At 38.5% G+C, this 17,632-nt stretch overlaps 1 protein-coding gene across 2 annotated transcripts in view; it reads left to right on the plus strand.

Annotated features, from left to right (window-relative positions):
- DNAAF6 (dynein axonemal assembly factor 6) overlaps positions 1 to 17,632 on the plus strand; it is a 528,550-nt gene that overhangs the window by 73,164 nt on the left and 437,754 nt on the right. For both annotated transcript variants that reach the window (XM_044057602.1, XM_044057603.1), the window contains exon 2: positions 13,574 to 13,695. In XM_044057602.1, the coding sequence (XP_043913537.1) occupies positions 13,594 to 13,695 (102 nt within the window). In that variant the 5' untranslated portion in view covers positions 13,574 to 13,593. The remainder of the gene's footprint in view (positions 1 to 13,573; positions 13,696 to 17,632) is intronic.

Consider the following 17,632-nt stretch of genomic DNA (forward strand, 5'->3'; position numbering starts at 1 on the left):
ATATTAAGTAGAAATAAGATACAGCTGCATAATCTTCTTCTTTGTATTGGAGGCAGATGAGCACTGTTATCAGCATAGCTCTCAACCTTCCATCTCTGAAATGAGGAACACACTAGCCTTCATAATGTGGAACAAATGGGCAAAATGTGGAACACATTCCATCAGCTTACTAACAACTTCAACTAGGAAGGTCATAGGATGGCTGAAATATACCGGTTTTACTTATGAAAAAGATCTTTCAATGAATTAATATGATTAATATGATTATTTTCTATTTACCATGGATATCAGTTAAAACATTCCTAACATTGAATGTGTGACGGAGCCTTTCGATGTAGAACTTCGAGGAACATGAACTTTTAAGACCCCAAATGAGGTACGTTCCTCATAATGAGGTACAATTGAGAGGTATGTTTGAGTCAGAAGGTACACCTACATTTACTTATTACAGAAATTTGTGGGCATGTACCACTGATTGCAATCCCTATGGGCATTCCCTTTTTTGGAGGGAAACGAAGGAACTGCCCCTATAGGTGTTCCCTTTTTTTTTTTTTTTGGAGGGAACCAGAGGAACCATCCTCTGTGGAAAACCCACCCACCATCTAAATCAGTTTAAACTTATTACAACATTTTTTAGCACCAAATGTATAACAATTGTTACTTCTGTTCAGAGAAGAATTAAAAACAGTACTGACAGTAATAACTCCGGAAAGTCAAAACGGGTCGTATGTACAATCTGATATTTTCAGTCTTCATTCTATCCTCACAAATGTGTTCGGATCCAGTCCATCAGATCTAACTCAGCCAATACTACAGCTCGCAGCCACCAGATCTCTCGAGCTTCTTCCTTACCCACAATGCACCCTGCCAATTACCTCAGATCTTGTTTGCTGCTTCTAGCTAACAAGTGTGGTCTGCCAGTCTCTCTGGAGCTGTATTGGATAAGTAAAGTTTTTTTTTGTAATTCTTTTTATTGAATGATTTTTTTTCTTGACTTACCTTTGTAACATTTAGTCTTTACTGTCTCTGGTTTATGATCACTATTTTTGTATTCTTCCTTGCCCTTATGACTTCATTGTATTTCATTGTTTGCCCTTTTCCTCCGTTGTAATTAGAGGGTTGTAATCTTTCCTATGCTGTTCTTCAGTCTCCTTTCATTCTTGGCACTGTTAAATACTGTCATTAGTGTCCCCTTTTTTCTTATGACTTGGTCATAGTTCTTCATACTATTGGTGGTATTCTTCTTCTTCTGTGTCTTTCAGCCTGTTTAAAAAAAAAAAAAAAATTATTTTAACTTTTTTATCTCATTGACATTTAATGTATAGTTATTGTGTAAATATATTTTACATTATGAGTGACAAACCTGCAGGTTTCAAAAAATGTTCCAAATGTGGACATAAGCTGCCTATCTCGGATGCACACTCTCTTTCTGTGTACTGTTTGGGTCCATTACACTTACGGGAAGATTGCTCAATTTGCCACGGATTTAATCTGTGAACCTTAACTGAACATAAAAATAAACTGATATTAGAAGGTCTTCTTTCCTCTTTTGGAGAAGCCATATCCCAGTCTCCAAAGTCGAAGCCTTCCACCTTGTCAAAATCTTCCTCAGTCTCTTAACAGAAAAGGCATGCGAAACATCCAGTCTCAACCCTGGATCAGAAAAAGATGAAACTTTCGGATCCTTCAGATCCTACAACTGCTAAAATGAAAATTACAGTTCCAGCACAATCCAGGATGGATCAGACAGAGTCTTCAGATCAGAAGCAGCCTTTGGAAACTCTATAATGTCCTCGTAATGGATGTTCTCTTTTGCTTGACCCAGTGCCTGACATGCTTCCATCACCCTTTTTGCAGAGGCCAGCATCCCCCCTCAATTTACTATGCTCATTCTTTCAGAAGTCTCACAGAAGAAGATGTGGCGATAATGGTGAGGAAAATCCTCTCTGCTCAGGGACAGATAGGTCTTCCCTTGGTACCTACCCCTCTGGGTCAGGTTGTCCGACTTTCAACCACACTACCCCTTCAAATTCCTCCTCTGACACCATCTGTTGTCTTAGAGTTTCAGGATCCCAGTTGTCTGGATCCATCAGTCTTGGATCCAAGGATCTCCATATCCTCAGATCCAACATCTTCTCTGAGACCTATGATCTTTTCAGATCAGGAGAACTCTTGAAGCCAAAGCCTGCCTGCCGGGTCTGGAGTGCAGCATTTGACTCCGAAGTTTTGGAGCTGTATCTGTTCCTTGGCGCCTCAGCACTGGACAGTTCAGCTCCAGCTTCCTCCTCGGGGGCAGTGCCAATGGATCGGAGAGAAGGGATGATTCGGAAACCTGGTTTCTCGGATCAGAGCCTCTGTCTGGCTCCTTCCAACTCTACCTTTGAGGCTGAGAAGAGACTGTTCACAGGTCAAAGAGCACAATGATCCTCATTGCCCCTTATTGGCCTCAACAAATTTGGTTTCCCTTCCTTTGGCCTCACCTGGTTCAACCACCATGGAACCTAGATCAGACTCCGGACCTCCTGTCTCACCCACCGAGCAAGTTTATACTCAGATATTCCAAACTTCAAGCCAACTACTTGGCTTCTCCAGTTCCCTTAGTAGCCAGACCATCTATGCTCTCATCACCTGTCTGAAGTATTATTTTGTCTTCCCATAAACCCTCGACAAGGAAAACCTATATTCAAGTAAATGGAAAAGGTTTGCTATTTGGGCTCAACAGCATAAACTTGACCCCTTTTCAGCCTCTATCACATTTTAGATTTCCTTGATCATCTTTTTCAAAATGGTGCTAGTACCTCAACCATTAGAGTACAGTTAGCAGCAATTTCAAATTACCATACAGGATTGAATGGTGCACCTATAGCTACTCACAAATTAAGCAAGGCCTTCTTTAAAGGGGAACTCCTTATAAAGCCTCCTTTTAAATACCGTACACCTCCACTGGACCTAAATTTGATGCTGTAATCTCTCACACAACCTCTGTATGAAGCAACAGCTACATGTGACCTTAACTATCTCTCATGGAAAACTATTTTTCTTAGTTGCCATCACTTCCGCAAGAAGAATTTCTAAGATCCAAGCACAATCTTCTAAACTTCCTTACTTGTTTTTTCAAAAAGATAGTGACCTTGCATACCAATCCATCCATTCTTCCAAAGGTGGTGTCAGAATCCAACATAAATAGTAATATAAATTTGCCAGTGTTTTTCCCCCAATTTGCCAACAAAGGAGAATATTTCTTACATTCATTGGATGTTCATAGACAATTATGATTCTATTTGCATAGAGCAGAAAAAATCAGAAAAGCAGACTAACTGTTTATTTCAATTTCTGGACCAAAATTGGGAAAGTCTGTTTCTAAAGTTACTCTCAAAAAACTAGGCATTTCCCTTACACACCCATTGAAAACACACTCCACTAGATCTGTGGCTAATTCCACGTTTTTTCAATCCAGGATGTCTATGGATGACATTTGTGCAGCAGCAACTTGGACTACTCTTCGTTCCCTTATCAGTCATTACAAATTGGATCTGGTCTCCAGAGGTAGTGCATCATTTTGGTCTGTGGTGCAGGAATATCATTTCTTGAGTCTGCCTGGATTCAAGTAGCTAAGGATGCTGTCCCAACTGTGAGGATAGAATGAAGATTGACCACATCAGATAAATAAGTTATGTGCTCACCATAACATTCCATCTGTGTTGTTGATCTTCATTCTTTCCTCCCCTCCCCTCCCACCTACCCCCTTCCATGACTTCTGGGGGAACTAGCATTTATATGATCTGTGAATAGGTACATTTATATGTATATATGACTCTGGATATGGCTTCCTATAGTTATCTTTATATTTCTATGCTAATATAGCAGCAAACAAGATCTGAGGTAACTGTTGTCTCTCATAAAGGATGAACATTACCTCATATTCCACAGAGATAGGGTCATATTAAGAACTAAGCCATCTTTTTATGTCCAAAGTAGTTTCAGAATTTACTTTGAGTTAAACCTTCAATCTCCCAGTCTTCTATTTAGAACCTAAAAACAGGGAGAAAGGATTCTGCTTATTCCTCATGAGCACAGGCAGCTCAGGTATTATCCTGACAGAACAAAGTCTTTTAGAAAAGCTGAATAGCTATTTATTTCTTAGGACAAGAAGAGAACATCCTGTGTCTAAGTAGACAGTTTCCAGGAGGTTGTCTTCAGCTATTTTTTTTTTCGTTTTTCCTACCATGGCAAATCCATTCCAAGTAGTTTCAAGGCATATTCTACTAGGGCCTTGTCTTCTTCAGTGGCATACCAGAAAAGGGTGGACTCTACAAGCATTCAAGTGGCATCTGTGTGGTTCTCCATACATACAAAGCATTACAAACTAGATTCCTTTTCAAGGTCCTGGACCCGTATCTTTTATCCTCCCAGGTTGGAGAGGCTATCGGCCAATATAGGCTAAAGGCTACTGTAGTAGTGGAAATAATAAACATACAACAGTTGTGTTAGTTACACTTACCCATTACAGTAGATGTTCAGATTCCTCACTGCTGCTGTAGCCGCACCCACCTCCACTACTCTCATATTGTATATAGTTGTAGCTGGGACATAAAGTGAGGTTATGTGTGTTTCTGCTTTATAGGTTTGTTTATTATTATTATGTTTTGTTTCAGGATTGTTAGGCCCTTCTCTCTCCCTCTCTCTCTCTATATGTATCTCTGTATGAACAAGAAAGTCCTGAGGAAATCTTCACTTTGTTGATTTTCCACCTTGGAATTAGCGAACCAGCAGTCAGTGTGTGTGTGTGTGTGTGTGTGTGTGTGTGTGTGTGTGTGTGTGTGTGTGTGCACACGTGTGTGTGTGCACGTGTGTGTGTGTGTGTGTGTGTGTGTGTGTGTGCGCTGCGTGTGCGTCAGCGCTGGCGCGTGTGTGCGCGCGTGCGTGTGTCTTGCACTGCGTGTGCGCACGTGTGTGTGTGCACGTGTGTGTGTGCACGTGTGAGTATGTGTGAGTGTGTGTGTGTGGGGGGGGGGATAAGCTTTGTGAAACTGGCTGGTTGTTGTTTGAGCAGAGAAACAACACATGCAGTATAATGGCTACTGCATCACTAGTAATTTGAACATCATTTGTTATGGTAAGTGCAACTTAATTGGATGTTCTCTTGGGTTATTGTCAAAAAATGGTTGTTTTGAAGCCATTGCTTGGTTTTCATTCTATCTTTTTTCAATTGTTCTTCAACTTGTGTTCCACTTATTCTTGTATGCTTCTGCAAATCTCTTACTTTTTTAAGCCCTCTAGATAACTACTGTGTCGATTATTCCATATCTTATTTGTTATCTGCGTGGCCACATTTTTAATCTTCAATTTACAATTATCCCAATTCTTTGAAGGCTCTTTAGTGCGTAGGTTCAAACCTCATATCAGATAAGGTTTGATCCACCCAATCACTAAATTACTTCCTTTTCAGAAGAAATACTGAAAATGTCATTGTTTATTATAATATAGCTTTATTTTTTTAGAAAACTTAATTTGTTTAGGTACATGGTCTTCACTATTACTTGATGTGTTTGCATGGATTGAACTATGGTACAGTATTCCTCCAATATATGACATCTGTCTAATTTTGCCCATGAGCTCTCAAAGTGAATTTCATTGCATCCATGTCTCAAAGGCATAATAAGCTGGTTATGATAAGTGACCCGCTCATAATCTTCTATATTAAAAGCAGTATAGCACAGTTTGAAGTTTAAGATCAGGGACTTTTATCAGACTGCATGCTGAATAGTATCCATTCAGTTAGATATAAACTTTCATTTTTAAGTAAAAAATTTAAATATAATACTGAAATATTACTGCATTTATATTATTCAAGTAGTTTCTGTCAAATGCTTACTGATTTCAGAATTTTAGGTGTCATTCAAAACACATTTCACATTTTGATTATATCACATCCCTGTTCATATAAACCATTTATCCTTTTTCAGTAGTGTCATCATTAATTGTTGCCAGTACATTTTTTTAGTGGAGTCTTTCACTTCTTTTTGAAAACTGTTCTTTCTACTTTGTTTTTTTTCCCCATATTTTTCTTTTTGAAAACTAGAAAGGGCGAAATCTGTCCCTTAAACAGTACACAGTGTGCTGTTTTGCATCTGTTGATTATTTGCTTGTTCCCTCACCACTTTCTCCTGCATCTAACTGTTCTTTTCTCTTTGCTAGTTATCTTGTGCTTGTTGAGAGTCTGTGCAGGTTTTTAATCGATATGAATAAAACAGTGCAAGAAACTTCTCTGTGTGGAAGATATATCTAGTTAATCACTGTATATTAATCAGATCAGATAATGGTAGTGGAAATAGTGCACTTAAACTAATCCCAAGTAAAAAAAAATAATAAAAAATATATAATTTGAAATATTGAACAGAATTACAAAGTATTTGAAAGTAATCCAAGCAGGGTAGGCAGTCTTTTCCTTATTAAGTACACAGACAAGCGATCCAAGTAAAACAAAAATAACAGAGTAATAGTTTCCTCACAAGCTTTCTAACTATATGTATATATATATATATATATATATATATATATATGTGTGTATATATATATATATATATATATATATATATATATATATATATATATATATATACATACACACATGTGCACACACACACACACACACTCTTTTTATCAGGCAAGGGAGTAGTTTATTGTGCTGTAAAACAAAGTGTTATTGGTATACATGTTAAATTCAAATTCTTTCCCCCATCAGTGTGACATTCAAGCTGGTCCTGCCCTACTTAGAAGCTGTCATAATAATATAATCATTATGTACTTTAAATAAAATGAATAATGATGTGGTACCTCTTATTTAACCAGATTAGTAAATATGTCATTTTATCGAAGATAATATACTACATGACTGGAAATATATAAACATTACACCATTTGGCAATCTAAAAAAATATATAAATATATACAAATATACTTTGCGTGCAAAAAATCAGTTGTAAAAATCATATTCTAATTCCATAAGCTATTGTTAACAAAGATCACTTTCATCCTTCTAGACTTCTTCACGTATGTGTAGAAGAACCCTAAAACCCTAAAAACTATCTACAAAAATATTATTGTATAATTAGTATTGTTATTAGACATAATTTTGAATAAAGTGGAAAAAAGAAAAAAAAATGCATGATAATGGAAACAAAATATACATTTAAATTAAAACTGATTTAACATGGTATTTAAAACCAGCTTAAAGAATAAAATAAAATTAGTCATGTAAACAATGTGGAAATTTCCTATGTTCCAGTACACTTTTAAGTGAACAGTAATAGTTTAGTCCAGGTTTCCTAAAATAACTCAGCTTTAATTGCCACATGAGTTCACGTTTCTCCAGCATATTAGGGATGTCTACTACAAGATCACCTATGTCTATCCAATCCAGTATCTGGAATTTAAAACCTGTGTGTCTTTTATGAAGAGCAAAGTGTTTGGCTAGTGCATTATTTTTACATCCAGAGCGGATTTCTGCAAGATGACATGAAATCCTACGCTTAAGTTTATTTACAGTCTTGCCCACATAAAATGCATCACATTTATTGCATTGTGCCCTGTAAATTACTTTTGTAGTGTTAGTCACCCCCTGCATTGGTCTTAGTTTTTATTGCCCTTAAAGAAAATCATTATCACCTTGCTGTATAAATATACAAAATTGTACAATTAGCTTAATATCTTTTAGTGCTTTTTTCATATAGTCTTGGTTTAAATTCAACAAAACTTCTAATGTTCCTGGCCTTCCTGTAAACAAAGGATGGGGCTTCACATAAGATGTTAATCAGAAAAAAGGATTCCTGTGACAGTGGCCCAGTTTTCTTCAATAACATTTTTGATACTGTGATAATCCAAAGTGTAGGTCAGGATGCAGATATTTTTGCATTTGTTATTCTCTGTGGATTTTTTTAACATTCTCCTACTGAGGTTGAGTGAAGGTGCTTCATTTCTTTTCAATTCTATAATGGGCTCCATGATGTTTTTTAACACCTGGCTTTCATAGCTTCTCACTATGTTCATCAAGGGAGTAAGAGACAGAAGTAGATTCTCCCTCACATCCTCCCCCCATTCTTAGCCTCCAGATATAATGTCAGAAGATGAATGGACTGATTCAAAAGCAGTCTTAAGGTGAAATGCAACCCCCATGGAAAACCCTGGTGCTAAGAAAATGGGTCTCCAAAATAAATAATGATAATACGTCTGCTGAGAAGACTGGCTCAAGGGGAAATGAAACAGGCAATGCATCATGAAAGTGAAAACCTAGAACAGAAAGGGTTTTTTGAAAACAGAACAAGGGTGGAGAGGTTTCCAAAAAAAACCCTTTAATTAATCTGTGCTTACCAGTTTCCTGCATTGTACAACATTATGAAAGGAGAACAAGACACATGAATAAATCCTGAACTCAGTGATGCTAAAGCCAATGTCAAACAGATGCTTCAGACAATTCAGTCAGTTCTGAATGAGAGCGAGAGCACATGAACAAGATCCCTGTTTTTGGCCCAGAGAGACAGAGTGAAATTTACACTCAATATTATAAATAGAGCATGCACAAGGATTTGATAGGTTTTCTAATCACTAGAAGGAGTTTTATAACTCATTTCAAGAGGCGTGATGGAAGTAAATATATTAGAAGAGCCATGCCCTTAGATCTAATGACAGACTGTGGACCTGTGCGATATGTGTGATATAGAGAAATACTGCCAGCCCAGCTATCTGGAATTTTGTAAATAATTCTATGTCATTTGTGAATACTGATGTGATTTATACAGAACTGTATGTTATGTACTGAGCTAAAATGTATCCACAGTGTACCCTGCTGCAACACAGAAGATTAACCTGCAACACTTAAGAATAGTTGAGGTTAAGTTACTTTATAGCTGGGCCATAAAAGATGTTATCTCTTAGTTTCAGTTCAGTAGCAGATACAATGTCTAGAGCTAGAAATTTTTGTATTATCTTGAAAGCAAAATAATTACTAGGTTTCAAATGTAAAAGCGTGTTATTGTTTTACTGTTTATTGTTTTACAACTTCCAAGATCTACAGCCGTCTGAGAGATGTGTATTTTTAACACAGATGTTAAATTCTGTTAGTTTCTGTTTTAGCCTGGGAACTGAAGTCAGGTGACAAAAAGTGATGTCATCCAAGCTAATCCAGCAGTAATATTTAATATTAATTTAAGACCTCTCTCAGAGAGAGACTGTGCATTTTGTATTTTGTCGTGGACCTAGCAAGAACATCCACTCATAGTCATCATCTGCACTTGCCTTGTTGTAAGTAAGATTTAGGGTACAGTATCTCTTAGATATAGAAAAGAATATAGTAAAGATTAGTTTAGATGTTTTCTGTATTTATCTGAGACTGTCCTGCAATGTTGTTTTAAAATGTTTCCTGTAATTTTGAACTCTGAAGTTACTGTGTTGAGTAACTGAGTATTGTCTTGTTCTTTTATTATTTATTAATAAATATATTTAAACCTATCTTTGTGGCTGATATTTGTGATTGTGAGACATATTTAAGCTCCTAGAGTACTAGCATATATATTTGGTGACATTGTACAGGTCACTCCTAAATAGCCTTGTAAGTCTTGGGATTGGACACACTTTGTAAGGGCCTTATAGTAGCTGATAAGGAGGGGTTGGTGGCAGTGGAAACTACCTTATAGTCTGGGCAGAAGGGGGCATAGCTAGTAAACCTGTGCCAGTCTTCCCCGGGTGTGTGAGTTTGTATATAAATCAAATCTCAAAGTGTGTGAGTGAGCTACTTGGGCAAGGACATGAAGCACTGGTTGGATAGAGAGGGTGCTGGAGGTCTTGGCTTGGCCCCTCAGCTGAGACCTTAACCCTACAGCTGTGCAGTGGGGAGTATTATTGGGGATCTGGAGAAAGAGGGAGAAACTAGCCTCAGACTGACACTGATCTCTGTGTGCTCTTAAGGGAAATTGTACTTTACTGTGTGTGTAGTTGTCATCCACCCAATGTGTACATCCCCTAGCTGTTGCCAGTGGTGAGGATTGAGGCTCCTTGATTACTGCAGCCAGTGCAGGGGCATCACAACCTAGATGGAAGGAGGGAGAACTCTCATGTGTTCATTTCCCTCACTGGCCATAGACTGAGTGGAATCCAAGCCCTGTGGAAAGTCATGGGATTTAGTAGGATCTGAAATGACTTACTTACTTACTTACATTGCTTTAGGCCAAGAAATGAACAGAAAAAGAGAAGAAAACCAATAATGCTGAATTTTTGCCAGAAGAGTGATAATACTCTTCTCCTCTTGGCTAACAAATCTAAATCTGGAATTCCCCATTTTTCGATCAACTGTCTGGCATAAAAGATGAATGCAGAAGTCTAAGGCAAGAGATGCAAAATGATTTAGATCATTCCCATAAATATTGTGTATATTTGGATAATGAACACCAGTAGATGTTACCTCTAGTGTAAAAATGTTGCAAAATTCTTAAAGCTTCCTTATACATGGTGTAGCTCCTAATACACCTTGCTTGCTTACATTGTTGACAACTGCCTGCTGTCTTAACTTATCAACAGTAGAGCATAAAAAAGAACACACTATAATGAGATGGAGGAGAATACAAGCTTAAACTCAACACTGCTATAGATGAACTCTTTGGATTACGATTTCCTATATCCTATGTTGTGGAACAGAAGTGGACACATTTACACTGGACTCTAGAACAGCCTATGTGAATAGAATTTCTCAATGGATGATTTGGCAAAACTATAAAAGTGCTTCAAGTAGAGCTGTCAGGGCACCCAAAGTTCTTCCAAAAGAAGCACATAAGCAGAAAGTTTCACAGTGATGGCAATAGCATAAGCAACTAAAGCTCAGCTCTGGGCTGGGGACAGTTTAAATTCATGGAATGATCCAAACCATTTCAAATTGTTAACAAAATGGTAGGAAACTGCCTATGATGTACAGTAGATCATCATCATCTTCTTTCGGCTGTTCCCATTAGGGGTCGCCACAGTGGATCATCTGTTTCCATTTCTTCCTGTCCTTTGCATCATGCTGTTTCACACCAACCACCTGCATGTCCTCTCTCACCACATCCATAAACCTTATCTTAGGCCTTCCTCTTTTCCTCTTACCTGGCAGCTCCATACTTAGCATCCTTTTCCCAATATACCCAGCATCCCTCCTCAGCACGCAGTCTCGCCTCTCTTGCTTTGTCTCCAAACTGTCCAACCTGAGCTGACTCTCTAATGTACTGATTCCTAATCCTGTCCATCCTAGTCACACCCAGTGCAAATCATCTTTAACTCTGCCACATCCAGCTCTGACTCCTGTCTTTTTGTCAATGCCACCGTCTCCAACCCATATAACATAACTGGTCTCACTACCTTCTTGTAGACCTTCCCTTTCACTCTTACTGGTACCCGTCTGTCACAAATCACTCCTGACACTCTTCTCCACCCATTCCACCCTGACTGTACTCTCTTCTTCACCTCTCTTCCACACTCACCATTACTCTGAACTGTTGATCCCAAGTACTTAAACTCATCCACCTTTACCAGCTCTACTCCCTGCATCCTCACCATTCATCTACCCTCCCTCTCATTTACACACATATATTCTGTCTTAGCCCTGCTGACCTTCATTTCTCTCCTCTCTAAAGCATATCTCCACCTCTCCAGGTTCTCCTCAACCTGGTCCCTACTCTCACTACATATCACAATGTCATCTGCAAACATCATAGTCCACAGGGCCTCCTGTCTGATCTCATCTGTCAACCTGTCCATCACCACTGCAAATAAGAAAGGGCTCAGAGCTGATCCTTGATTTAATCTCACCTCCACCTTAAATATATCTGTCACTCCCACCACAGTCCTCACCAGTGTCACACTACCCTCGTACATATCCTGTACCACTCTTACATACTTCTCTGCCACTCCCGACTTCCTCATACAATACCACAACTCCTCTCTAGGCACCCTGTCATATGCCTATGATGTACAGTAGATGAAGTGAAGTAAAAGGGAGAGCTACCGTGAAAATTCTGAAACAGACTACAAATAGTGTGATGAAGCAAAGGTGGAAAAAAACAAATGGCAACAGCAGCTAAAGGAGAAAACTGTTCAGTTACCCAAGACGGAGAAAGACTGACCAAATGCAGTCTGAGATTTGCAAGATAAACTGGTTCCTGTTGGACTACACAAAAACAAATAACAGAAGACTGCAGGATATGGAAAGGTTTTTAACCAGGCATTCAGAGGACATAACTGGTATGCCATTTGCTGAAAAGAAGATGTAAAGAATGGTGGAACAGCATTTAAAATGCGAACAAATGGCATAGAAGCTGGTTGAACTCAATGATAAGTCATGCACTGACAATTTGAAGTCTACAGCAGCACCAGAAAAAAACTGAATGGAAAGATTGCAAATAATTTATGACAGAACATCTTGGTACATGGAATGGACTTTTTATCACTGATATTAAAATAGAAGAGCACATAAAGTGTGCACATATGTTCTCCTCCTCATAGACTGTGAAACTTTGAGGGGAGGTTTAGAGTGATGTTTATCAATGTTACAGATCAGGTTTTCATCACTTTCACCCAAGAAAGAGAAGAAGACACCAAGGAAGTAAACCACATAAAATATTTGGCTAACAGTATTATTTTCTCTCACCAAGATATTTAGATGCCCTTTTCTGGTGCAGTTAAAGGGTATCTCACCAGGAATGTTAGTACATCCTTTGAATGATGCATGACTGTTTTCTCAACGTGGATTTGTGTTGAAACTGTCATGTTAATGACCTGCATCTTTATCATGCTCTATAATCTAGATTCCCCTTTCGTGAGGCAGTGTATCTTTGAACATTGCATTAGAGTTTTGTCTTGATTTTTTAGCCTGCATCTCTAGACATCCTCACAGATGTCCTGATATTGCATGGAGATGTAATTTTCCTGGTTTACCCACTCTAGCTGTCCCATACCTGAAGTAATTCTGTTAATTGCACTCATCTTTTCTGAAGATGTTTGGGACCTCTTCAGTTCCCTTTAGAGTAGCAGTGCTGGTGATACTTTCACAATCTGTATGACTGCCTGCAAGTGTAGTAATGAAGGAGGTGGATGTGGATATGACTGTTATTTTTTATTCTTTCTAGGAAGACATCATGTTTCACTGGAGCCCAGAACTTGTTGCTAAGGCAACTGTACACACCCTCATATCCTGATACTTGGTTGGAGTCATGTGGTCTTAGTGGTATCACTGTGGTCAGGATTGATCATGGAGAAATGATTCCAGTCACTGGACCCACTGTAGTTCTACTGTCATTTTAAAGACATCACTGTACTCCCTGATTCCATCCTTTAACTCAGTAGTAACTCTGGCATAAGCAGAATGTAACCTGATGCAACAGGATTCAAAACTGGAACACCTTACAGTATGCTTGTTGTAGTTATGTTATTTTTCATTGATGTAATTGTGTATTTTAGGGGTTATCTTGTTTTGGAAGTGAATTACATCAAGAGTACAATGTGTTGGCAAACTAACTTAAAACAAATATTCTTATTTATATATTCAAAGGTAAACTTCTAGCTGCTCAAATGGATTTGGATGGCTTGTTATCTGTGTCCTCACTCCAGGCTCTTTCTGACCTTCTGAACCCCAAGCGAGATGAAGATGATGACAGTGAAGACGAAATTTTGGTAAGGATTTATGTTAGTATTATTCTGTAATCAAAGCATATAGTGTGAGGGGTTTGTCTAAGAATACTCTGCAAATAATGTGCTCTGTATTCACTTTTATTCAACTGAGATACAGCGCAACATACTAACCTTATCAAAGTGCAGACATTTTTTGGTCCCTTGCATCATCCTACAGCCTTGAAACTTAGATACCAATATCCACAAAGTCCAACAGTGTCTCCAATCCCCCCTGGGCTTTCCTGTGATTCAGCTGGGGCTGATTGTTGAGCCTAAGAGCATCATGGGGGTCTTGCCCATCAACATTCTGCTGTTTCTTTACTTCCATTATGCCCTGTCTGCCACTCCGCCCTCCAGTGAAGTATAGTGGTGATGCTCAAGGGGCAGGTATGCAGTAAGGTTGTGCAGTATAGCTTTCCACCTTTGCAGCAGTCAGCCATGCCTCACCAACTTTACCTGTCCTAGAAATACACCCTCTTAACGCATCATTTCTGGCCTTCACCAGGGATAGCAGCAGGAAATAGCCATGTAACCACCTGTCTCTCCCCCACTGCTTTGTTAATCACTCAAGCTGCCAGTGTAACTCAGGTTGACTAGGGTTCAGTAGTGGTGGCTGACAGAAAATGCTGAGTCAATTCAGTGTTCTGTTCTGATGGTGAAGATATCAATAGATTTAGTTTATATTCTATGCTTTACTTGAAGTTCTGATAATTTTTCCTCAGTTTCTGGAATTTTCCCAGTATTGTAATATATTGCCTGCCTGGAGTGGTTTTGTGTCATCTTACATGCATTGCTCTTTTAAAAACTAATCCGTATCATTCCTGCTGATGTGACCCCCTCCCTCATCTTCAAGTCTTAGACTTTTCCTCCGTGTACATGCACATTTGTTTTCCTGAAGCATTTTGCCATCTGGATTTTTCTTCATTCTGCTGAAGTACTTGAAAGTTTCTTTTATACTCAATACTATCCAGAGCAGAGACTGCATTTTCTGTTCTTATTAGCAGCACCTTGTTTGAGATGTGGATTGAGACAGCTTTCTACATTAGGATCCATTCAACTGTCTAACATGGAGGATAATAAGCTTCTTCATTTCTTTTATAAGTTTTGTAGTTGTTTTGTAGTAGTATACCTCCTAAGGTGTGCAGAACCCCCAATGCAATGCCAACTGTTTTATCTTCCCAAAAACTAATCTGTTTAACAAAACCATGCAATATCTTCCTCACAGTGCCCTGTGTGATGTGCCCTGTCTGGGCCAGTAATCATGGAGCCTCAGTCCTCACCACTGACTGGAGGGACATTCACTTGGAACAAAAATGGATACACCCAGTATTTCCAGATACAGCTCTCTGCATCAAGCACAATTTCCCTCAAGAGCAAACAGGGAACACACTCAGCCCAGGGTCTGGGTTTCTCTCTCTCTCTCTCCAGGTCCCCAGTAAGGCTCCCCACTGGAAAAGCTGCAGAGTTAAGTTCTTAGTCAAGTCCTCCACCACTCTCCCTGTGAAACCAGTGCTTTGTGTCCCTGTTCCAAGTAGCTCTCTCACTCACACACACACACACACACACACACACACACACACACACACACACACACACACACCTACCTGAGAAAGGCTGGCACAGATTTAACTGCTGTGCCCCCTTCTGTCCACACTATAAGGAAGTTATCACTGCCACTAGACACTACAAAGCCAGCTACCTAAGGCTGTTGCAAGGCCACCCACTTATACTGAGTGAAATTAATGCTAATACAAATGGTAATGTTGACCAGACAGGCAGGCTTCAGGAGTGGCTATGGTGTCACCAGTAGATAAGTACTATCAAAGGATAAAATATTCTCTAAAAGGACCAGTCACAATGAAAAGCTTAAATATATTTAATAATAAATAATAAAAGTACATGAAAATATGAAATAACTATTTATGTAAACACCATAATTTCAACCACAGGAATATTAAAATAACACAGATAAGAAAAAAAGTACTTAACTAATCTGACTATATTTTCCAGACTAATCGAAAGAGTTACTATTCCCTGGTTCACTTACTATTCATGGCAATATGAAGTAGGCGAGGAATCAGTGTATGTCAGATTCCTAGAAACAGACTGCTCCTGAGGGTTCTGGCTCACCTAATATTAAAACATTATTTCTGTACCGAATGTCATCACATACATCTGGTCATCTGAATTCTGGTTCCCATGCATCCCCCCATTGCTAGAAGCTGTCAGGATTTATCACATAGCTGTCAATAATGTACACAGACAAAACCTTGTTAAGACCTGCTGCAGCTCCTGGAAGTCATAAAACATAAAACACCTCCACTCTTCCTACTGGAGCTAGTAAACCATACCTCTTACAGAATTTGCATCTCTGGCTTAATTCAAAACTGTGATAACAGGGGCTGTAGCCAGGATGATACTAGGATAGCAGCACTTTTCTTCAGCTCTGCCAGTACATAGATTTCTGACAGGAAATTTAATTTCTAAATAATCCTAAACAACTCAGTTAAGTGAATTACAATAAACTTTGACATCCTAAAAGATTAAATAAAAAAATGTTCTTAAAATTCCACAATTTTCCTGTCAAAATCAATGAGAGGAAATTTCTTCACTGTATCCTGTAGCACCATGAGTTATACAAAGGCAGCATCTCAAGACTCTGTGCTCAGAAAAGAGCTTCAGTCATTACTGACTAATATTCAAGAATTGTCTTTGAAAATAGATATATTGGACACCAAAATAGATGACTTTAAGAAAAACTATTCCAAACAAATGTAACAAATTAATGAAGCTCTGCAGTTACAGAGTTGCCATATTTCTGGCATTGAAGACTCCTTGAATGATGTGGAAGGAAGACTAAGTGAAGGGCAAACAATATTGAATTCCCATTAAAACAGAGCAACTATTTATTAACCAAAATAGATGACCATGAGAACAGGTCTCGTAGGAACAACCATTCATATTTTCGGTTTACCAGAAGGTAACAGTATGGTTAATTTCTTGTCTACCTGGCTCCCTAAAACTTCATATTTGCCTGAATCTCTCTTTTGGTATATATAGAGAGCACACAGATCTCTAGTTAATCCTGCATTAAAGTCCAGTACTTCCCAGAGGTCCATTGTGGTTACATTTATTTCATCTCAGGATAAAGAACTGGTGATCAAAACTGCCTGGGCTAAGTCATCACTTAAAGCAAAAGGAAATATTATTTGTTTTGATAATGACTATTCAGCAATATTGATGTCTAAAAGGAAAACATTCCTTTCCCTAATAAGAGAACTTAAGAAAAAGCAGATAAAGGTACATTTACTTTTCCTGGTTAGGCTGAAGATTTTCCTTTCTAATGGGGTTAAATTCTTTGAAGATCTTGACCTTGCATTGTCATATCTAGAAACAAACAAATGTTTGAATAAACACAGATATGGACTGGTCCATTATATCCTTAAAAAGACAAATGGAGACAAATGGAAATGAGACAAATGAGAAAAACAAGAAATGAAGGGGAAAATAAAGAAGCTTTCCTTTTCCCTTTTCTTTATTTACAAAGGAAATAAGATGTCAGTTTTTTTTTCTTTTTATGTAAACTAGCTTAGTTTTATGTCTTTATATATCTTTACCAGCAAAACATGAAATGCTCATCTATAACATAAATGTATTATCATGGAACTTATAAACGAAGACATTGGCAACCTTAAAACACTGGTCCCCACCAAGTTTGGGTTCTTGAAGGGCCGATCCTGTCTCCTGAACCTGAATGACTTCTTCGAATCAGTCTCCAGAGCCGTGGACGAGGGTAAGGCAGTCTACACAGCCTATCTGGACCTTGCCAAGGCCTTTGACAACATCCCCCACTCTGGAATCCTAGATAAACTTACTAAGCTCGGCATTAACCCCTATGTCACTCGATGGGTTGCCAACTGGCTTACTGACAGAACCCACA

This window comes from Protopterus annectens, chromosome 15.part0, assembly GCF_019279795.1.
Source record: "Protopterus annectens isolate FY-2018-M chromosome 15.part0, PAN1.0, whole genome shotgun sequence".
NCBI lineage: Eukaryota > Metazoa > Chordata > Ceratodontiformes > Protopteridae > Protopterus > Protopterus annectens.